The sequence below is a fragment of the Gorilla gorilla genome, chromosome 1 (assembly GCF_029281585.2).
Source record: "Gorilla gorilla gorilla isolate KB3781 chromosome 1, NHGRI_mGorGor1-v2.1_pri, whole genome shotgun sequence".
NCBI lineage: Eukaryota > Metazoa > Chordata > Mammalia > Primates > Hominidae > Gorilla > Gorilla gorilla.
The window spans coordinates 58449833-58473781 of record NC_073224.2 but is presented as its reverse complement, the minus strand read 5'-3'; the positions used below and the strand labels follow the sequence as shown (position 1 = coordinate 58473781).

General features: G+C 36.2%; 1 protein-coding gene across 3 annotated transcripts in view; it reads left to right on the top strand.

Moving 5' to 3' along the window:
* Nucleotides 1-23949, top strand: part of NEK7 (NIMA related kinase 7) — a 165750-nt gene that overhangs the window by 136486 nt on the left and 5315 nt on the right. For all 3 annotated transcript variants that reach the window (XM_019028382.4, XM_055378634.2, XM_063709790.1), the window contains one exon: nucleotides 3675-3788. In XM_019028382.4, the coding sequence (XP_018883927.1) occupies nucleotides 3675-3788 (114 nt within the window). The remainder of the gene's footprint in view (nucleotides 1-3674; nucleotides 3789-23949) is intronic.

Below are 23949 nucleotides of genomic sequence, written 5' to 3'. Positions count from 1 at the left end.
AATTTAGCATTAAGGATAGTATGCAAACAGATAGTTCTTCTAGGTTATCAATTTAGTTTCCATGAATAACAATTTGTATTGATAAAGCTCAGTGAAATACTCTCTCTTTTGTTCTACTGGTGATCATTTATCAAAGGAAGATGGAATCATGTAGGTAGGTCCTCTAGAAATGTTGCACTGTAATAATTTGGGTGGATAAAAGAAAACATGTTAGTAACACATTTTACATCTGTGTTGGTATAAAAGTATCTCAAGCTAGTGACTTCTGTAATTTTGTTTTTTTAATTGAATGATAATTTTCCTAGGAAGATAGGCTTCGAGTCAAAGCTGTTAATTAAAAATTAGTCTATATCTAAGCAGGTTTTAATAAAGTGAGGAAATGTAATACATGGAAGCATTTTCATATCCCTGTGTAGGAATCATTTTCATATCTCTGTGTATATGAGGGAAGTCTAAAGAGGATAAATAGAAACCAATGTATTTCCTACTATATATATTTCCTGTCTCTTGTCCTCCAGAATTAAATGAAATATATGATGAAATCATCTATTTTAATTGTGCCACCATTACTTGGAAGTAGAACATTAGGAGGTGTTTTTTGACTCTTTAAAAATGTATGTCATGATCTTTTATTATTTTATTCATTGCAGATTCAAATTTCCTTAATTTAAGGAACCTGAAATGATTTGTTTTGTCCTTCCTACTAAAGTGACTAACAACTACTTAAAATGAAAGGATTTTTAAATCTTCTTAAATAAACTCATACTTTGGATAATTTTTGTTATGAAAAATTATGAGTCAGTAATGTAACAAAACATGTTTTTATATGTGCACATGAGATTACAAGAAATTATGCTCACTGTGTTATATTTTGTTAATAATTTGGTACAATCCTAAAAAGAACTGGATTGTTTATATTGTTACTATAATGTTTAAAAGTTAGTCACTCTGTACATTTAAAATATTTTATATTTGTTTAGTTAACCTTAGATTCCTTTAGGCCGTAGTCTAATATTATCAAAGCAACATATTCTCTTCAAATCCCTAAAAGTAAACAGCAAGTTGGTTTCCAATAACTAGATTAAATTTAGCAATAAAAAAGAAAAAGTTCTGTTGAGGTAGTAAGTGGTTTTTGAGAGGAAGTTTGCATAATTCTTTTAGATCTAGCATACTCATGTCAAAACTGAAATAATTTATCACATTTTGAATTTGCCTTTGAGAGACGGTGTCCCTTTTTTGTGTGGACTTAAAATGCCACAAAAATAAAAATAACATCTTTGGACATTTCTACATCCATGAGTTATATGTATTGTGGATGATTTTGAGTTAAAGTATCTATCATGCTAATGTTAGTTTTCATCTCAACGCATTTTCTTGATTTCTCCATGCAAATCTTTTAGAAGAACTAGAATTTTTCTAAAGCTTTAATTTAAATTTATGTTCTGTCTCCTTTCAGTTGTGTTTCAATGTACTGTTAATAGAAATAGCTAACAGTTTGGCTTTTAAAAATTGGTCATAACATCACGTATTTTGTATTTCTACCCACTAAAAAATTACTATTAACAATGAAGACGTAGGAAGCCTTTTTTGAAAATGTATTTTAAACTCAGAAAATTAGACTTTCAAATATTCCTGAAACCTCAAAAAAAAAAAAAAACTAGCAGTACAGTTTTAATTGATATGCAACAAAGTAGACTTTACTAATTAAAATCAAGATGCTGTGCTTTTGCTACACGGACCTTTACATGGAAAAGTAGGTTTTACACATTTCCTTTATTGTTCAGCGCAGCAATTGCATCCTTACAGGGTTGTAGGTTGGTGGCTTACAGTTCAAAAAAAAAGAGAGCTGCCACCAGCCCCGAAGACAGACAGTGGGCTTTCGTCCCTCCGACACCCCCAGAATACTAATCAGGAAAGTCAGACCCTGGAGGTCAGGGAGTAAGTCAATCATTCTAGCGATCGTCTCAGTGTGGAGGATCAAATTAGCCTGAAAAATTCAGCTGCTGGGAGGAGAGGGCGAGCAGCTGTCAGGGGCAGCATCGAGATGCACTAATGAACCAGATGAATAGTGCAAAAGCTTGAAAATAAAAACAGGACAGTTGACATTTTTCATCTGTCAAAGCAGGAGATGCATGAAAATATACTATTCCTGTTTAACTCCTTAGGGGACATTCAGATTTTTTTTTTTTTTTTAACACTCTGCAGTACTGAGAAAAAGGACTATAATGAATGCCTAGAATATGATAATGAATATATGTACATTTAAGGTTTTGCAAACACGGAGAGACTATAGTTTATATATACAGTGTATTTTTAAGGTAACATTTATCTTAAAGTGTCCTTGCATTTAAAACAAAAACCACTATTATTATTATTATTATTATTGTGGTTCTTTTAGAAATTTCCTCTCAGAGTGTTTTGTATGATTAGGGGCATTCAGATTGTTTTTAACTTTTTTCTCGTCATGTGAAACAACTCTTCCTAAGGTACTTCTATATAGTTGTGTGTACGTTTTATGTAAAACATAGGCAAGATAAAAATGTGTTGAGCTACTTTCCAGTTTTGATTTCCAATCCCATCCCCTTCTCATCAAGGCTCTGAAGGAGTTAAAGCTCTGTCTGGAGCACAGAAGACAGATGAGAGCCATTTTCAGCTTGTCCTGTCCCCACTGACGCTCACTGAGTAGCACAGCATGGACTAGCGTGTTTCACACACACTCTGCCTGTCTGGGGAATGTACACATTGTCCTTCCAAAATCAAACTTATTAGCACATGTAGAAAAGGGTGACTGACTTTGGGGCAGCCTGGCACTCTGTGTTGTATTCTTGCTGCTGTGGTTCAAAGATTTAGAAGGTTTTGAACAGGATGCGAACATTTTAAATTGAATTTTTAGTTTGTAACACTGCTTACCACAGTACTTGCTTGCACTTTAAATGTCAAGTTAGAACCTTGTCTTAAAATAAATTTAAATTCAATAATGTCTTTTTTAAAGTTGTTCATCCTTTGGGTCGTGTTTTTCTGCATAAAAATCTCATTTGGAAGCCTTGAATTACAGCTATGACTCATACAGCTTTTGAACATATTTAATTTAATGTTTTTGAGACATTATCAAAAGAAAAGAGTTCTAATTCATTGTAAACTATTTGGGGATCAGTTATTGCATTTAAATTGAAAAGACTGTTTTTTCTCAGAATAACCTTTATCTTCAGAAACTATTATGCAGGAGAAAATGCTCTGCATTCTCTTCCCTATGCTAGATTATAATTCAGTTTTAACTTCAGTTTCATGTTTGTTCTGTATGGTTGAGCTACACCTTGTGATGACTGTTTTGTTGTGATATATAGTAGTTGTTTTGTGTCATTATAGGTACAAAGAGTTTTTAAATTATGTGTTATTTTTCTTTATTGTTTTATGTTGCATTTGTATGTAAAGAAATATGCTAATTCTCTATTTTAGGGAATTTTAAATGTTGGAAAAAAATAACCAAAAGTTGCAGTAAGATTTTTAACTCTTAATAAATTTCCTCAGAAGGGGATATTCATAAAAATCAAAATGCCCAGATAACTCTATTTAAAATATTTGTGATTATTTTCTACCCCCATATAATATACTTGATGAAATCACCTTTTAAGTTACCATCTAACTATATCCGTTTCATTGGGGGCATTTTACAGATGGCTGCATTACAGAGTCCTTTCTATGGTGACAAAATGAATTTATACTCACTGTGTAAGAAGATAGAACAGTGTGACTACCCACCTCTTCCTTCAGATCACTATTCAGAAGAAGTAAGTCATTTTCAGTCCACATGTTCTTCTGTTGTCCATTTTGCTAACATTTTTATTTTACTCAGAAATTTTACTTTATCCAGAAATGAAAATGAATGGTATAGGTAGCAGAACTAGCACTTTTTAATTCTGTTTTCGTTCTCTTGGAGACTTGCTGTCTAAAGAGTTGACTCTGCAATTGATAATGTGTAGTGCAACACAACACAGCATGTGGTGTAAAATTGGCCACTTCCTAGGTGTGATAAGAATAGTAGCTGATTCTACAGTGTACTGAACGGTGCAAAGGGCAGAATTAATGCTCATACTTAGGCTCTAGTTAATCATCATGTCTGATGGCCCTTCCTAACAGGGCTAACTCCTTATTCTCACAGTCCCAGACCAGATCAGCACACAGTTGTAATTTTCTATTTTGGCAGAACTTCCCTTTCGTCCATGTTTTCCAAAACTCGAAACACGCATCTCTTAACTACATATCTCTGAGCCTTATTATTTAAGCTTTACCTTCCCTCCTTTGACAATACTTTTCCTATCATCACCTCACTGCTATACTCAGATTCTACTGGGGAAATGTTTCGAGGTTATCACTGTAGACATGTTTAAAAAGTGTGTTAGTTGTGGCTGAAAATCTTAGAAGGCTACCTTATTAAGATCTGAGTCTGAATGCTTGCTTGCTTGCTTTGGTAACCCATTGAAGTGAGTTGTTTTGGCTCTACCCTATGTCCAGTCTTTCATTGAACAAAACATCTCCCATTTTAGCCTAACGTATCATCATTTTACGAATATTTAAGGAGGATGTATGCAGAATAGCAGTATCTCAGGTCAACTAAAATGTTTCATATTAGCTCTTTATGGAATACTCATCAGGGAGCTACCCAGAGAAAATAGTGTGTTGAGTTAGGACATCGCACCTTCTCATGAGCAACAGATTTTTTGCCTCAGGAAAATGGAAAGGAGAAAAGGAAAAATATAAAACAATTATAATGTTCACTTATTAGGTAATCATGTCAGTCTTTCTATTGTGAAACGAATAGCATTGGGTCTTAGTATTATGTAAGGAAATTTGAGTTCGTGTAACTTGAATAATAAATATCTCTAAAGAATTTTTACCACATGTAAAGCATTTGTGTCCCTAGAATATAATAGGCACTTTTTCTTCTGGTAGTTTTGATACTGATAATCAGTGATGCCTGTTTTTTTCTGCATAGCATTTGTATTCAGGTAATTAGAATAAACTGTTACACAGCAGTGATGATAATTTAAAAGTATTATCTTTATTTGATGTTAATACTATTATGTTAGCCATTTTTAATTACTATTTTGGGTATAGACTATAAATATGGCATTTCACAAAACCAACTTCAGAACTATAGGCCTGGAAATACAGTAGGGTGTGAACAATAATGCAAAATGATATCAAGAATGTCAGGGGCCTTTCTTTGTTGTGTCATTCATGCTGTCTTCTTTTTTCCATGAAGCGCATGAATATTTCACATATCTGCATCCTCATCCCCTATTCTTCTTGACTAATTTTCAGACTGTCTGAATTTGCATTTCACATGGTAGCTGATTAGGAGATGCCGAGTGCAGCAGTGAAGCCTCAGCAGGCGGTTACCATGGTGACCTTCAGCAGGATTTTAATGATGATACCACTAGTGGTTCGTTGAAGTCGGCCTGCCTGCAGGGCTACTTCACTGCAGCTAAGTGTGAAGTTGGATATGCGGATTCTCAGCCAAGGGGCAAATATCAAAGTCTGGCCCAGATAGAAGGTCTTAGAGTTGGGAAAGGAAAATAGATTCCACTTTTTACTTCACTCTATATAGTTACCAGTTTCGAAAAGAGCTGTAAAGCAAAACACATTATATGGTGTACTTTCCAAAAAAATGTGATTCCTCGTATTGGTAAAATGTGTTGTCATTCCCTGATGAAATAGAAGGCTGTAGTTTCTAGGTAAATGTGGAAAATAATTCTTACTAAAGAAATGAATATAAAAATATGCAGACTGTATAACAATGTTACTTTAATCTATTTAGTTATGTAGAAGAGTTCTCAAAACAAGAGCTTTGAAATGCAGATGTGCTAATAAATATTTTCTCTCCTTAAGCAGGAACTCAATTTGTAAAATAATTATTCAGAATTCATGGTAGCCAAAAATCCCAAATTTGGTAGTGCTATAATGTCTTAAATTTTTTTAATAAAGTAGACTTTTTAGATCTTTTAAAAATCCAGAATATCATTTGATTTGTTGGTATGGCAAAATACAGGAACTAATAAAAAGTGAAGTACAGAGTTTTTCAACAGTGAACTTTTAATTAAAAGAGTTTATTTTGTTAATTTTATAGCTACAATGATAACAGAGTGTGTAACTATTTGAAAAATAAAAAAATTTAAGCAAATCAACTTATCAGGTATGTATTTACGAGCTTACCAAATTTATGTAGCTACTGCCAAATTTTTAAGGTTACTGCCCAAACAAGATTTTAAGGGAGGATTTCATGAGAATACTAGCCATACCTGCCAATCAGCCTCAGTTGATAGGAATCCTCTGGAACCCTACACAATTTATTTCTAGATATAGTCATTCTATTTAAGAACCCAGAGTTTAAAAGCTTGGGATTTTTCTTTTAATTTCCTATCTTATATTCTAAAACATATATAACAATTAAGCATTAAAACAAAAAATGAGAAGTTTTAGAAAAATAAGCCTGAATGTCAAATCTTTTCTTTTGAATTATGCTAGTCTTAGTGTGTACAAATAATTAGGGTTCTGGATTGAAATATTTCAGCTACACATAAGTGATATTAGGGAATCTATCTATATTTTATGGCTGACTTAAATATATTTATTTCTGATTTCTTTTGGTGTTTTGTATTTTCTCCTTTTCTAGTAATGATCTCAGCCATGTATCAATGGGCAATTACTATGTTTAGCAAGAGTCCTGGGTTGAAAAGATAGATATCTTTCCTTAGATGTCTCTTAGTTTAAATGAAACTTGGTATTGTTGGTGACAGTGAAGCAAACATTTACTTATGTATAAGGAATTGTGACTCAAAAGGCCCGTCGTAAACTGACCTGGGCTTATCTCTCAAGAATTATTGATCATCAGATATTCTTTTCTTCTTTCTCTAACTCTTATCAATGCAAGTTCTACTAGAAGTTCCATGAATTTTCATGCTTTTATAGATGATGTTTCCTCTTTCTGAAATACCTCTTTTTCCTGTTCTTTCCAAAGAAACTCACTCTTTTCCTTTCAAACATAGCTTGGACATAAAGTTTTCCTGCACAGTTTTCCCTGACATCCTTTCTTCTCTCCCCATAGCCTCCTCCCTTGGCAGTTACGCCATGTTGTAGTAGCTTCCTTGCATGGATGCCTCCCCCTGCAGACTGTCAAGCTCCTGCCCTTGAGGATCAGTAACTCTGCTGCTTATCTGTATATCTCTAGGGCCTGGGGCCTGACACATTTTGAAAGGCTTAGTAATTGATTGATTGATTGATTGAGGGAATGTGGGCAGGAATCTCAGAGTTAGATTAAAGGATGAACCAATAAATGACAATTGAATGAGTGAGAGAAACTTCTGCAAAGAACTCTCTGTAGAGTAAGGCAGAAAATTACTCACAAGATAGGCCAGAGGATGTGATAGTTTTCTTTTATTGATACTACTTCCTATTTTACATAGGCATCATTTTCTCTGTAATGCCAGGTGTCCATTTACTGGGAAATAAGATAAATAGACTGTTTTCCTTCCATTTCAGTATTTAATTTCTTTGAGAGACATTGGAGTAGTCATCAAAATTATCTATTTGTTCACAAACTTATCTCATGAAACTCTAAAATAGTAAATAGCTATATTGTTAATTATTTTGAAATTTAACTGATACTGTTAAAATGTCAGCATTGATATCAAGCAAAATATATACTTCGTTTCTTTCAATACTTTTTATTTGTTATTAAAAATTCCTAGTTTAAATAGAGAAGGCATAAGAAAGGTTGACACAGTGGTGCCTCAGTGGTTGCTTTAGCATAACATTTCTGGGCCGGACACTGTGGCTCACGCCTGTAGTCCCAGCACTTTGGGAGGCCGAGGCGGGCGGATCACGAAGTCAGGAGATCGAGACCATCCTGGCTAACACGGTGAAACCCCGTCTCTACTAAAAATGCAACAAATTAGCCGGGCGTGGTGGCGGGCGCCTGTAGTCCCAGCTACTCGGGAGGCTGAGGCGGGAGAAATGGCGTGAACCCAGGAGGCGGAACTTGCAGTGAGCCGAGATCGCGCCACTGCGTTCCAGCCTGGGCGACAGAGCAAGACTCCGTCTCAAAAACAAACAAACAAAAAAGCATAACGTTTCTTTTCATGTTAGGTTTGAGGAGATAGATTTGGAAGAAAGTTCTGTAAGTTGAGTACAGGGTTTGCAGATGAAAGTTTAAGAAATGGAAATGAGAAAGAAGGATAAAGGGTGCCCTTCGTTGAAGAAAATTGAGTAGAGATAAATTGAGGACTAAACACAATGCTTTGAGTGAAAAAGAAATTTAAGCATTTATCAAACATTGGAAAGACGGTTAAAATGTTTTTAATAAAGTAGGCTATTATTACAATAGTGCTTGCCGATCTGAACTAGTGGCTATGGCAGATGTTTATTTAGTAATAATTTTAAATGTATTGTAAATAAGAAAGACTATTGAAGGATACAATATTAGTGGTTATTGTGATTATATTCTGATTATATTTTCAAAAACTTGATAGTTCAGTAAGTCTCATTAACGCTTTTTTAGGTGAAGAAACCAACAAAATGTGATTTTGGAATCGGAATTATTAACCCAGTGATCAGTTTCCACATCACTTAATGTCTCTTTTGTTTTACCTTAAATTTCTGTTCATTTTATGACTTTATACCTCCAGCCCACAGATAGAAAACTATTTGTTTTTTAAAAAAATCAAGTAATGAGCCCACTCAAAAAAATTAACCTATAAAATATCAACCTGAAAGGTCACATTCAATCAAATAACTAATATGAATGAATCATAAACTTTTACCTCATAAATGCTAATAAATATATTTTGGGTTTATCTCCTTTCTATTATTTTTGACTTTCTTTCTTAGGTGTATACTGTCCCTCTCCTTTTTTTTTTTTTTTAAAGTTAGAGAAATGGAAGGCAGGAGGGGAGGGTTCTTTCTGGCTTCTCCTGGAATAGTTTAGCAGTGCAGCCTGATAATATCTTTTCTGCTGCTTCACTCAAATGTTTAAGAATTTCTGGCATCATTTCCTATATTGTTGAAACAAGAAAAGTCTTGATTTTCTGGAGTATTTAAAATGAACACAGGGATTAAAAAGTACAGTTTTTTTCCCTATGGTTGATTATGTATGAATAACAAAAATAAATTTTTAATTGAACTAAACTGATTTCAGATATTTATAGGTTATTGGAGAGTATAACATTTATGTGTCTTTGAATAAAATTACAATACTGAATTTTTTTCAACTTTTGAAATCACATTTTCTTTAATGCGATTATCAATTTTCCTGCTAAAGAAGGGCAATGGCATCATTCCCACTTTACATATGAGTAAGTAGAGACCTAGACAATGTTTAGAGCAAACACTGGATATCATGGTGGTGCCCGTGTGGCATGGCATCCCCCTGTTTGTGTTACAAGAACACAGAGCCCAAAGTAAACTCTCAGGTGTTTTATGAATGAGCATTTCATGATTTTTACTCTTAGACTTACTAATTCTTTATTTTTCTCTTCTCTGTTCTTAACCCTTTCACTCACCATATTTATCTGGAATCTCCTTCCCTAGAAGCATAGCAGATTAGAGGGCAGAGGCACAATGAGGTGTTTGCTTAGAACACTCTTCTGGCTCATGGTAACTCAGGGGCAATGTAACATTGAAAGGAAAGAATGAGGAAACGGCAGAAGGGTAGGAATTATTTCTATATATTTGAGTATGAAAAACCAAGCATATATCTCAAGATAGCAAATATGTTGATCCATAATATATTGAACAAAAAAAGTTACAGTTTGTCATAATTTTACTAATACTTTGTTTTCAAATGGCTACTGTTAAGGAAAGGAAATCACTAAATGAAAGCTTTAAAAATATAACTGGGTTTCAAACCGAATATTTATAAATAATTTTTGTTTATTTTTAAATTTAGAATATATTTAAAGAAGATTTTTAAGGGAGTTAAGTCAGTAACAAAAACCATGACCTTTGTTCTGGTTCATGAAAAGAACTGCTTTATGTAAATATGAAAAAAAACAAGATGAAAGTGTCAGAGATTATTTTTGCATCTTTGAAGTTAAATTAAGTTTATAAAACTTTTTTATTCATTTGAGCAGTCCAAATATTTTTAGTTTGTAATTGCTAGATTTACAAATTTTAATAGATCTACGTAAGTTTTCTGGAGTTGTTGCTGGAAATTAACCACAGTTGTTTAAGTTGGTGTTAGAGGATTTTTTTTCTAATACATTTTCCCAAGATTATTTAAAAGAAGGACATTATTTTATATGGCACAAAAAATGTCTGAAGGTAATTCTGTACAAATATTTCTGCAGTCTCTGCAACCATGTAATCAAATGCTGAGGTAAGAGTATTTTACTTTAAAATGTAGAGAGAGATATATAATAAAATCAATAATATATAATTGTGCCATTATTTATTAAAATTAACAGTATTATCTCAAACACTATTAATAACATTTGATTTTCTTTCCTATAAATTGTTTCGGTAAATTTAACATTCTCATCACTTACAGTATCAGTTGGCCACCTTGCTGAAAGTTGCCATGTAAGATTAGATCTTTAAGCTTTGAATGTTCTATTTTTGTTTAAAAAATATAGTTAAGCAGTCCCTTTGTTCACCTATGCTTCTGAAGCAACACTGGGGACTTGCTCCTTGATGACATGAATCCAAAACGGTGTTCTATATTTCACATGTCCTGTGGGATCCTACAAAATCATGTAACTTTCTGTAAGACTTTCACAGTTTTCAAAAGACACTGAATGATCTTCAGCTGTGAAATATAGACATTACATTACCTTATATCTGTGTAAGATTACTTTCTTTTCCCTTTCCCTTTACCCCCAATTCAATCACTAGTGACACTTTGGTGTACAAGTTGGATACGCCTGATCATTTTGTATAAATATCTAAAGCTCCAAAATATAGTGTACTTTAATGTATTAGACCCACTTTGGGGTGCTAAAATGTGTCCTTGGGTAGGTGGAAATTGGGTATATCCTGGAGGCTGACATAACATAATTGGTCTCAGAGGGATTAAGATGGGGGTGAAAAAGAAACAGTACCAATAGCACTAGTCTTTATTATTCTGTTGAGAATTGTGTTAGTGACCTAAAGCTGTAATGCACAAAGAGCCCTATTGTTATTACCTGTATGTGACTGAACTTGTTCTGTAATTGGGTTATCACCCTGACAACAATGACTGTTAACACTGTCTTCTTTTTAATATTTCTGGTATCAACCTATTTGCTTTGATATCTCTTTAGAAATATACAGATCGAAATATATTAGTATTTTCTCTACTTTATTGAGAACATTCATTAATTTCCTTATGGTTAATGACCTCGTAATCCCTTAGGAATGTTGTAGAGAATCCATTTTATTTTTACTTCATATACTTTGTTTCATTTAAGTGTTTCTGTGTTGCTTTTTAAATTTTTGTGAAGCATCTGAATTAAACAGTTTTCTCTGATTTTGCAAAGGCTTTTGTATATTCAGACCTTTACTTTTGCCTTATTTTTAACATATAAAACAATTTTTATAAAAGCAACAAAGTAGACATTTTTTACAAACAAGTAGAAAGTGATGCAAACTAAATTTTCTGAGATAACATAAACCATGAAATGCTTACTTAGTTGTATTTATTCTTATTAATGTTGTAATATCTACGGATATTGGAATTATTTCTAAAATTTAAAGCAATAAATAGAAAGCTAACTCCCTCAATTCAAGGACAAGAAAGGTTTTGAACAAGTGATTGATTAATACTATTAGAAATTGAAACCTGACATGAAGCAATAGATATGAAGTTCTTAATGTTATTGTCTGATCACATTTTCCTTGAACATGGTTAATAATGTAGTACTTAGAATCATTGCACAGTATTGGATAAATGTTAAAAGTTTTTAAAATAACTTTATTCCTTCCGGAGGTTAACAGAAACTTTAAAAAAATGTGAAATAAACAGGGAGATGTCTAAGATCTTTATCTCATTTTGATTATTTGATATCTGGAAAAAAAATCTTAGAGGTATTTCTTATGTTCATCAGGTCACTATGTAAGTTTGTAATCCGGAGTAAAGAAATTGTTCTGTGACAAAAATCAACTATATTTCATTTGGAGGGAGTTTACTGCCATTTCATGAGTCAGATTAGAAATAACATTAAAATTATCCCTCTAGTCATAATAATCTGAATATTTTGGTGTCATCATTTAAATATATCCCTCACAGATAAAGTAGGCCTGTGTCTTATTGGGAATTTTGCAGAACTCGAGAGAAAATTTTTTGGTTTGTTTTTTGATCAGAATTGGCCTATGAAATGTGAAGGCAGATCCATTAATTTTAGAAACCCGAGGAACTGGTGTTAGAGCTAACATTCTTTTGAAAATCTAATAACCTAACAATCTATCTTTGACTGTGTGGAAGGTCGCCCCACCTTTGTGCAGAGGTGGCCGTGAGGGACCCTGCAGATCAAGTTAGAATTTTCCCGGGCAGTATGATATAGTACTGTATATAAAAGCTTGGGCGCTGGAGCTAGACTGCTTCGGTTCAAATCCAGGCTTTGCCCCTTATGCCTTTGTGGCCTTAGGAATGTTACTACTCTATAAAATTGTACATACCAGTAGTGTCCACCCCCATAGAGTTTTTATGAAGATTGAATAAATTAATTCATGTAAAATGCATAGAGTCGTTCATAAATATTACATATTAGCTTTTAGGAAGTAGTTTTTCTTTACTCAAGCATTGGAACTAGCATTTAGTTGAAACCCTAGAGTTATCTCAAAGAGCGTAAGGAGATATATTTTGATCTGAAAATGTTCAGGGGACTATATTTTCAGTTCTCCATTGGAGTCTTAGAAAAACTAATAATTCTGTGGAATATCTAAGTACTATAACCCCAGGTATGTTCACTAGCTTCAAAAAGTGACCCCTTAGTAACCACGAGTCAACTTATCATGTGTATTTAACGTTGTAAAAATGGGTTTTTCTCTTCTTCTAATTAATAAATTTTAAACCCTAGCTCTTAATACAATTCCTGGTTTATAATACACAGGTGACTATTTTATCCTCCTATTCATGATGGCAGGAGCACAAATAACTCTACGATCTTAAAGTGGTATTATAATTTTGTATTCATTAAAAGAAGAAGGTGTGAGATGTGACCTTGTTTATAATTGTTATTTAGTCTTACAAGAGACTATTCATGGATCCATATGAATTCACATTTTTAAACCAAATTATTAACATTAAAGGCATAAAACTTAGTCTGTGGTTGTTTATAACATAAAAGTAGGTTACTTGTGATTTTTCCCCTTATTATAACAAAAGACTTTTGCAACTTATTTTACCCCCACTAGAGTAACAGGTCTATTTAAGTATATCTTTAGAACAACAAATAGTTATTTCATAAATACCAAGGAAGATTACATCAAATTCAGAATTCAGCCTATATAAATCTCCTATTCTGTAGTTTACAACCCACTTTTCTTTAAAAATATTTGAGATAATTTATTGCAATGGACATGACTTACCTGTTGTTAAAAGGAACATTTAAGTAAAATTCAGAGCCAGGGATAGAAGGGAATGTAAATGTATACCTGTTATGACCAACAGACTTGCTGTGATTGAGATTCTCATTTAGTTATTGCTTCCTTTATCTCATGGCACAAAGGGAAACATAGTAAGTAAATTAGTTTCTGCTTATAAGGGGGAAATATACTATTAATAGTTCCTCACAGAAGACAAAGTTTTCTCCTACTAAATTATGGTATAAATATCTCATATGAAGATCTTTGAGTAATGTACTAAGCAGTGTCTTCAACATCAATTTTACAGCAAATACCTAAGTGATGTTTGATAAAATCCAAAAGCAAGTATCAAAGCACAGTTTTGGAAAGGCGCTTTGTCAGCAGGATAAACAAATGTGCTCCCAGGATGCAGCCTTCTGGTGGTCTAATTTAATTAAAGGATAGAACTTAGATTATCCAAAGTTGTAAAGATGACTTTTATTCATTACAGAGTCTTCCCTAAATTTTAATTCTCAACAAGAATTTGATAGGACCCACTACATGGCACACTATTTAAGGTTATATGCTCTTTGACAAGAATCTATTCTGCCGATTTGCTTAAGGGAAAACAAACAACATGTCAGGTGGACACCCTTAGTGAAATTTGAGCCATCTTACCACTGTGTTCACTGAATAAAACTCAGACCAGTCTCTGAGTGGAATAAACTATGTTGCTTTCTCCATTCTCTGATGACCTGTTAATATCTAGTCACTCATGTCTCCTGACGAACTCAGATGATACCTTAAATCAAGTGGCATCCCTTTATAATGGAAATGATTTGAAATTAGTGTTACTAATAATCATCATGTATATATAGCTGTATTAAGCATCATGAGAAATTCAAACCAAAAGACCAAGTAGGTAAAAGTAAAAGTAAACAAGCTGTCAACAATGGCAAGTGGTAAAAGACCTGCCTGAAAAAAATCAAATGCCTTGGGTTCCAACTCAAGTTCCACCTTTAATTTTTTAATTCATTCTTGGATTTTTCATCTATAAAATGAGACTGTTGTGGGAGATTACAGTGCTTTAAAAATAACTGTTAAAATTTTATGGAAGGTTTTGTAAAATGATAAGTTCTATATAAATATGAAATATTTTTATCCAGAATGGTACCTGCCATTAAGCAAGACTAAATCAACACATGAGTATTGAAGAGAAGCATACAATTAAAAATAATTGTTTAATATAGGTTACAACTTTTTACTTGAGCTGTCTCCTTTATCTTCATAATCTGGATCTGGTAGAGTCACAAAAGTTATTTAATGTATACAATTCAGTTATCTCGATATGAATGCAGAATTAAACCCAAAATTCAGGCGTTCATATTTCTACTCAAATCTCAATGTGTCAGTATCTCAAATGTGATGACTTCAAAAACTCAAAGTATCCTTCTTGCCCTCTCCAGGCCACACCTCCTTTAGTGTTACCACTTCTGTTATCCCATTTCAGATACCCTGGTGAATATTTCTGATGAATGCTATTTCTTGCCTGAAATCTTAGAGGAACTTAATTGAGCATTCTGCTGGCATTGTTCTCTTTTTGTCTGTCTTTGTACCAAGAAAATATGTGCTGAAGCACGACTCTAATGATTTCTCCCTCTTGCCTTAAATACTGATTTCCCATTGTCTGTGTGAATAGATTTGAAACCCCTTAAATCTTTCTTTTCTTTGACCTCAGCTTATCATTTCATCCCTGTTGCTCCTCAGTCATGCAGAAGTACTTGCCATTGCTTTCACACACATCATACTTTCTTTGGCCAAGAATCAAATTCTGTTACGTCTGCTTAGAATTCTCTCCCCGCCTTTTATATATTAAGATTATGTTCTTGCTTCAGACCTCAGCTCAGATGCCACCTCCACAAAACCTTTTTTTTCCTCAGCCAGAAGTTACCCATTCATTCTTTCATTCATTCAGCAAGCCAGTGAGCACTTACTGTTCATCCGGTATCCATCCTCTAGATCTTGCAGTTTAATAGAAGAAAACAGACATTTAATGAAGTACAATAAAGTGTTATAAGGACTTTAATACAAGTATGTGAAGCGTACACTGGGGGCCAAGTAGAACAGAGTAAGTTCCACGTAGCAAACACAATAATGAGGAAGGACTTTAGAGAAGAGATATACAGTGAGCAGATGCATGGGTAAGGCAGACAGGTGAGAGAGCTAGGGGTTTTGAGGGAGGTGTTATAAACAGAGGAGCAGCATAAACAAAGATATAGGGGCATGAAGCAGTTTGGCAAGCACAGAACTACAAGTGCTTTATTATGGTTAGAAAATAGGGTGGGGTGGGGGAAGGGAGAAGGAGTTTGGGGCTAAATAGGAGCCTGGAAAGGGAAGCAGGAGACTGATGTCAGTGGCTCATATTATGCCAGGCTAAGGGCCTTAGCTTTTCTTTTTTTTTTTTTTTTAATTATTATTATACTTTAAGTTTTAGGGTACATGTGCACAATGTGCAGGTTAGTTACATATGTATACATGTGCCATGCTGGTGCGCTGCACCAACTCGTCATCTAGCATTAGGTATATCTCCCAATGCTATCCCTCCCCCCTCCCCCCACCCCACAACAGTCCCCAGAGTGTGATGTTCCCCTTCCTGTGTCCATGTGTTCTCATTGTTCAATTCCCACCTATGAGTGAGAATATGCGGTGTTTGGTTTTTTGTTCTTGCGATAGTTTACTGAGAATGATGATTTCCAATTTCATCCATATCCCTACAAAGGACATGAACTCATCATTTTTTATGGCTGCATAGTATTCCATGGTGTATATGTGCCACATTTTCTTAATCCAGTCTATCATTGTTGGACATTTGGGTTGGTTCCAAGTCTTTGCTATTGTGAATAATGCCACAATAAACATACGTGTGCATGTGTCTTTATAGCAGCATGATTTATAGTCCTTTGGGTATATACCCAGTAATGGGATGGCTGGGTCAAATGGTATTTCTAGTTCTAGATCCCTGAGGAATTGCCACACTGACTTCCACAATGGTTGAACTAGTTTACAGTCCCACCAACAGTGTAAAAGTGTTCCTATTTCTCCACATCCTCTCCAGCACCTGTTGTTTCCTGACTTTTTAATGATTGCCATTCTAACTGGTGTGAGATGGTATCTCATTGTGGTTTTGATTTGCATTTCTCTGATGGCCAGTGATGGTGAGCATTTTTTCATGTTTTTTTTGGCTGCATAAATGTCTTCTTTTGAGAAGTGTCTGTTCATGTCCTTCGCCCACTTTTTCATGGGGTTGTTTGTTTTTTTCTTGTAAATTTGTTTGAGTTCATTGTAGATTCTGGATATTAGCCTTTGTCAGATGAGTAGGTTGTGACAATTTTCTCCCATTTTGTAGGTTGCCTGTTCACTCTGATGGTAGTTTCTTTTGCTGTGCAGAAGCTCTTCAGTTTAATTAGATCCCATTTGTCAATTTTGGCTTTTGTTGCCATTGCTTTTGGTGTTTTAGACATGAAGTCCTTGCCCATGCCTATGTCCTGAATGGTATTGCCTAGGTTTTCTTCTAGGGTTTTTATGGTTTTAGGTCTAACATTTAAGTCTTTAATCCATCTTGAATTGATTTTTGTATAAGGTGTAAGGAAGGGATCCAGTTTCAGCTTTCTACATATGGCTAGCCAGTTTTCCCAACACCATTAGGGAATACTTTCCCCATTGCTTGTTTTTCTCAGGTTTGTCAAAGATCAGATGTAGATATGCGGCATTATTTCTGAGGGCTCTGTTCTGTTCCATTGATCTATATCTCTGTTTTGGTACCAGTACCGTGCTGTTTTGGTTACTGTAGCCTTGTAGTATAGTTTGAAGTCAGGTAGTGTGATGCCTCCAGCTTTGTTCTTTTGGCTTAGGATTGACTTGGCGATGCGGGCTCTTTTTTGATTCCATATGAACTTTGAAGTAGTTTTTTCCAATTCTGTGAAGAAAGTCATTGGCAGCTTGATGGGGATGGCATTGAATCTGTAAATTACGTTGGGCAGTATGGCCATTTTCACGATATTGATTCTTCCTACCCATGAGCATGGAATGTTCTTCCATTTGTTTGTATCCTCTTTTATTTCCTTGAGCAGTAGTTTGTAGTTCTCCTTGAAGAGGTCCTTCACATCCCTTGTAAGTTGGATTCCTAGGCATTTTATTCTCTTTGAAGCAATTGTGAATGGGAGTTCACTCATGATTTGGCTCTCTGTTTGTCTGTTGTTGGTGTATAAGAATGCTTGTGATTTTTGTACATTGATTTTGTATCCTGAGACTTTGCTGAAGTTGCTTATCAGCTTAAGGAGATTTTGGGCTGAGACAGTGGGGTTTTCTAGATATACAATCATGTCATCTGCAAACAGGGACAATTTGACTTCCTCTTTTCCTAATTGAATACCCTTTATTTCCTTCTCCTGCCTAATTGCCCTGGCCAGAACTTCCAACACTATGTTGAATAGGAGCGGTGAGAGAGGGCATCCCTGTCTTGTGCCAGTTTTCAAAGGGAATGCTTCCAGTTTTTGCCCATTCAGTATGATTTTGGCTGTGGGTTTGTCATAGATAGCTGTTATTATTTTGAGGTATGTCCCATCAATACCTAATTTATTGAGAGTTTTTAGCATGAAGGGTTGTTGAATTTTGTCAAAGGCCTTTTCTGCATCTATTGAGATAATCATGTGGTTTTTGTCTTTGGTTCTGTTTATATGCTGGATTACATTGATTGATTTGCGTATATTGAACCAGCCTTGCATCCCAGGGATGAAGCCCACTTGATCATGGTGGATAAGCTTTTTGATGTGCTGCTGGATTCGGTTTGCCAGTATTTTATTGAGGATTTTTGCATCAATGTTCATCAAGGATATTGGTCTAAAATTCCTTTTTTTGGTTGTATCTCTGCCCGGCTTTGGTATCAGGATGATGCTGGCCTGATAAAATGAGTTAGGGAGGATTCTCTCTTTTTCTATTGATTGGAATAGTTTCAGAAGGAATGGTACTAGTTCCTCCTTCTACCTCTGGTAGAATTCGGCTGTAAATCCATCTGGTCCTGGACTCTTTTTGGTTGGTAAGCTATTGATTATTGCCACAATTTCAGCTCCTGTTATTGGTCTATTCAGAGATTCAACTTCTTCCTGGTTTAGTCTTGGGAGAGTGTATGTGTCAAGGAATTTATCCATTTCTTCTAGATTTTCTAGTTTATTTGCGTAGAGGTGTTTGTAGTATTCTCTGATGGTAGTTTGTATTTCTGTGGGATCGGTGGTGATATCCCCTTTATCATTTTTTATTGCGTCTATTTGATTCTTCTCTCTTTTTTTCTTTATTAGTCTTGCTAGCAGTCTATCAATTTTGTTGATCCTTTCAAAAAACCAGCTCCTGGATTCATTAATTTTTTGAAGGGTTTTTTGTGTCTCTATTTCCTTCAGTTCTGCTCTGATTTTTGTTATTTGTTGCCTTCTGCTAGCTTTTGAATGTGTCTGCTCTTGCTTTTCTAGTTCTTTTAATTGTGATGTTAGGGTGTCAGTTTTGGATCTTTCCTGGTTTCTCTCGTGGGCATTTAGTGCTATAAATTTCCCTCTACACACTGCTTTGAATGCATCCCAGAGATTCTTGTATGTTGTGTCTTTGTTCTCACTGGTTTCAAAGAACATCTTTATTTCTGCCTTCATTTCGTTATGTACCCAGTAGTCATTCAGGAGCAGGTTGTTCAGTTTCCATTTAGTTGAGCGATTTTAAGTGAGATTCTTAATCCTGAGTTCTAGTTTGATTGCACTGTGGTCTGAGAGATAATTTGTTATAATTTCTGTTCTTTTACATTTGCTGAGGAAAGCTTTACTTCCAAGTATGTGGTCAGTTTTGGAATAGGTGTGGTGTGGTGCTGAAAAAAATGTATATTCTGTTGATTTGGGGTGGAGAGTTCTGTAGATGTCTATTAGGTCTGCTTGGTGCAGAGCTGAGTTCAATTCCTGGGTATCCTTGTTGACTTTCTGTCTCGTTGATCTGCCTAATCTTGACATTGGGGTGTTAAAGTCTCCCATTATTAATGTGTGGGAGTCTAAGTCTCTTTGTAGGTCACTCAGGAGTTGCTTTATGAATCTGGGTGCTCCTCTATTGGGTGCATATATATTTAGAATAATTAGCTCTTCTTGTTGAGTTGATCCCTTTACCATTATGTAATGGCCTTCTTTGTCTCTTTTGATCTTTGTTGGTTTAAAGTCTGTTTTATCAGAGACTAGGATTGCAACCCCTCCCTTTTTTTGTTTTCCATTTGCTTGGTAGGTCTTCCTCCATCCTTTTATTTTGAGCCTACGTGTGTCTCTGCATGTGAGATGGGTTTCCTGAATACAGCACACTGATGGGTCTTGACTCTTTATCCAGTTTGCTAGTCTGTGTCTTTTAATTGGAGCATTTAGTCCATTTACATTTAAAGTTAATATTGTTATGTGTGAATTTGATCCTTTCATTATGATGTTAGCTGGTGATTTTGCTCGTTAGTTGATGCAGTTTCTTCCTAGTCTCGATGGTCTTTACATTTTGGCATGATTTTGCAGCAGCTGGTACCGGTTGTTCCTTTCCATGTTTAGTGCTTCCTTCAGGAGCTCTTTTAGGGCAGTCCTGGTGGTGACAAAATCTCTCAGCATTTGCTTGTCTGTAAAGTATTTTATTTCTCCTTCACTTATGAAGCTTAGTTTGGCTGGATATGAAATTCTGGGTTGAAAATTCTTTTCTTTAAGAATGTTGAATATTGGCCCCCACTCTCTTCTGGCTTATAGAGTTTCTGCCTAGAGATCCGCTGTTAGTCTGATGGGCTTCCCTTTGAGGGTAACTCGACCTTTCTCTCTGGCTGCCCCTAACATTTTTTCCTTCATTTCAACTTTGGTGACAATTATGTGTCTTGGAGTTGCTCTTCTCGAGGAGTATCTTTGTGGCATTCTCTGTATTTCCTGAATCTGAATGTTGGCCTGCCTTGCTAGATTGGGGAAGTTCTCCTGGATAATATCCTGCAGAGCGTTTTCCAACTTGGTTCCATTCTCCCTGTCACTTTCAGGTACACCAATCAGACGTAGATTTGGTCTTTTCACATAGTCCCATATTTCTTGGAGACTTTGCTCATTTCTTTTTATTCTTTTTTCTCTAAACTTCCCTTCTCGCTTCATTTCATTCATTTCATCTTCCATCGCTGATACCCTTTCTTTTAGTTGATTGCATCGGCTCCTGAGGCTTCTGCATTCTTCACATAGTTCTCAAGCCTTGGTTTTCAGCTCCATCAGCTCCTTTAAGCACTTCTCTGTAATGGTTATTCTAGTTATACATTCTTCTAAATTTTTTAAAAGTCTTCAACTTCTTTGCCTTTGGTTTGAATGTCCTCCCGTAGCTCGGAGTAATTTGATCGTCTGAAGTCTTCTTCTCTCAGCTCGTCAAAGTCATTCTAAGTCCAGCTTTGTTCCATTGCTGGTGAGGAACTGCGTTCCTTTGGAGGAGAAGAGGCGCTCTGCTTTTTAGAGTTTCCAGTTTTTCTGCTCTGCTTTTTCCCCATCTTTGTGGTTTTATCTAGTTTTGGTCTTTGATGATGGTGATGTACAGATGGGTTTTCGGTGTGGATGTCCTTTCTGTTTGTTAGTTTTCCTTCTAACAGACAGGACCCTCAGCTGCAGGTCTTTTTGAGTACCCGGCCGTGTGAGGTGTCAGTATGCCCCTGCTGGGGGTGCCTCCCAGTTAGGCTGCTCAGGGGTCAGGGGTCAGAGACCCACTTGAGGAGGCAGTCTGCCTGTTCTCAGATCTCCAGCTGTGTGCTGGGAGAACCACTGCTCTCTTCAAAGCTGTCAGACAGGGACATTTAAGTCTGCAGAGGTTACTACTGTCTTTTTGTTTGTCTGTGCCCTGCCCCCAGAGGTGGAGCCTACAGAGACAGGCAGGTCTCCTTGAGCTGTGGTGGGCTCCACCCAGTTGGAGCTTCCTGGCTGCTTTGTTTACCTAAGCAAGCCTGGGCAATGGCAGGCGCCCCTCCCCCAGCCTCGCCGCCGCCTTGCAGTTTGATCTCAAGACTGCTGTGCTAGCAATCAGCGAGACTCCGTGGGCGTAGGACCCTCCGAGCCAGATGCGGGATATAATCTCCTGGTGCGCCGTTTTTTTAAGCCCATCGGAAAAGCGCAGTATTCAGGTGGGAGTGACCCGATTTTCCAGGTGCCGTCTGTCACCCCTTTCTTTGACTAGGAAAGGGAACTGCCTGACCCCTTGCGCTTCCTGAGTGAGGCAATGCCTCGCCCTGCTTCAGCTCGCACACGGTGCGCGCACCCACTGACCTGCGCCCACTGTCTGGCACTCCCTAGTGAGATGAACCCGGTACCTCAGATGGAAATGCAGAAATCACCCGTCTTCTGCGTCACTTACGCTGGGAGCTGTAGACCGGAGCTGTTCCTATTCGGCCATCTTGGCTCCTCCCCCCCCATCTATGGTGGGCCTTAGCTTTTCTAAAAGGTATGAGGAGCCATTGAAATGCTTAAAGTTGAAGCATCACCTGGCTAGTTAGGCAGTGCTAGAGAAATTGGAAGACAACCGAAAGCAAAGCCGTCAGCTGGAAGACTATCCAAGAGTGTGGCAGTGGAGATGGTGTGGCAGGAGTAAACAAAAGGTTTAAGGAGCCTGAGACCAATAGGACTGGTTGCTGACGGTTAGGCATGTGGGAAGGAAGTATGATGAGATGTTTGATATGAATTTCAAATTTTTGACTTAAGAAGTTGGAGGTGCTGTTAGGAAGAGCCGGTTGGGGAGAAAAAAATACTAATGTTTCAGTTTTAAACATGTTTAATGTGAATATTTACGTGCAGCTCTACTCAGAAGGCAGTTGGAGGTATGGGAACAGAGCCTGCAAAGAGGTCTAGGCTGGAGACAGATAACCTGTGTTCCTCAGCATGTTGGTGGTTATTGAAGGCATGGGAGTAAGTGCAGTTGTTGAAGATAAGAAGGAAGAGTGAAACAGGAAAAGAGTTAAGGAAAGGAAAATATTTAGGGCGTACCAACATTTGGTAGATTTTTCAAAGGAAGATAAACCTACAAAAGAAACTAGGAAGAAAACGTCAGGGAAGTGAAGGTCTAGGCCGGAATTGAATGATGTAAATCCAAAAGGATAGAGCTGACCAGGATGAAAGGGATTGGAAATGGTCTCAGTCAAATCAAACACAACCATACTGGAGGAAGGGAGGGAGAGACACAGAAGGACAGTTGTGTGTGCTTACATTTCTGATGTGACACAGCATTTTAAGAAACAGTCTGTGTCCTTGGAAGACAGAGACTAAATTGGTATGAAGGTGAAGATTACAGTCAAGTAATCAAAGAGATTTGTATTGATTCACATCAAATAAATGTGAAAGTGACCCAAGATGAGGGTTGCAGTACTTGGAATGGAGAAGGATACTGTCAGCTGTGTGGGTATCGATACCTCCGTGTACGAGGTGCAACAACTCATAGTTAAACAGATTTTAGAAAAAGAGGAAAGTAATTATTTCCTCCTCTGGGCAGCTACACTTAATCTTTTACCTTTATCTCACAGTTATCTCTTGAGATACCTATCACTTTGTAGTTTATAATAGAATTATTTCTATGATTTCCTCACTTTCACATTTGTTTCTTTGTTCTATCTTCCGCTAGATTGTAGGCTGTTTAAGGGCCTGTGCTGTGTATTTTTCATTATTGCTTTATCCTTACTACCTAACAAAGTGTCTGGTACATAATAAATACTCCATTGGAAACTATTGAATGAACAATTGAATGAACGGATGAAAATGGAAGAGGGGGCAAAAAGAAAGAACAAAAGAGTCAGATGGTTAGAAAGGAAAATGAGTCATTCTCTCACTTCTCATCCTGGACAACAAGCCTTCCCTTGTGGACAGGTCCTTTGTCTTATCCGGTGCCATCAAGTATCACCAGCATAGTGTCTCTTGCAGAGTAGATCATCTAGAAATGTTGCTGGAGTGGATAAGTGGGAGCATTCCCAAAGCATATTTTAATTTCATAGGTTTTCTTTCTTTTTATACTTTATTAATTTTTTAATGTAACAAATAATTGAAGAAAAGTTATCAACAGATTGATTCATAAATATAGTAAAGTATGCATATTCTGTATTTCACATATCTGATTTTATATGGTGATAGCCCTGTTGATTCTTCTGGAAAAGGAAACTCTTTATGACAAGATACACTTCGTATTTGATGGAGATTGAATCAATAAGTGGGGAGGGAAAAGCAAACTCCACGGTGCTGTGGCTCTGCCTGTCGCAGGGTCACCAATTGACCTGTCATCCCTTTGAAAGGCCATCCTTAAAGGAGCAGTTTAGAAGCAACTGCTCACTGGCACTCCCACTACCTATTTACCTTATTCTTTGTCTTT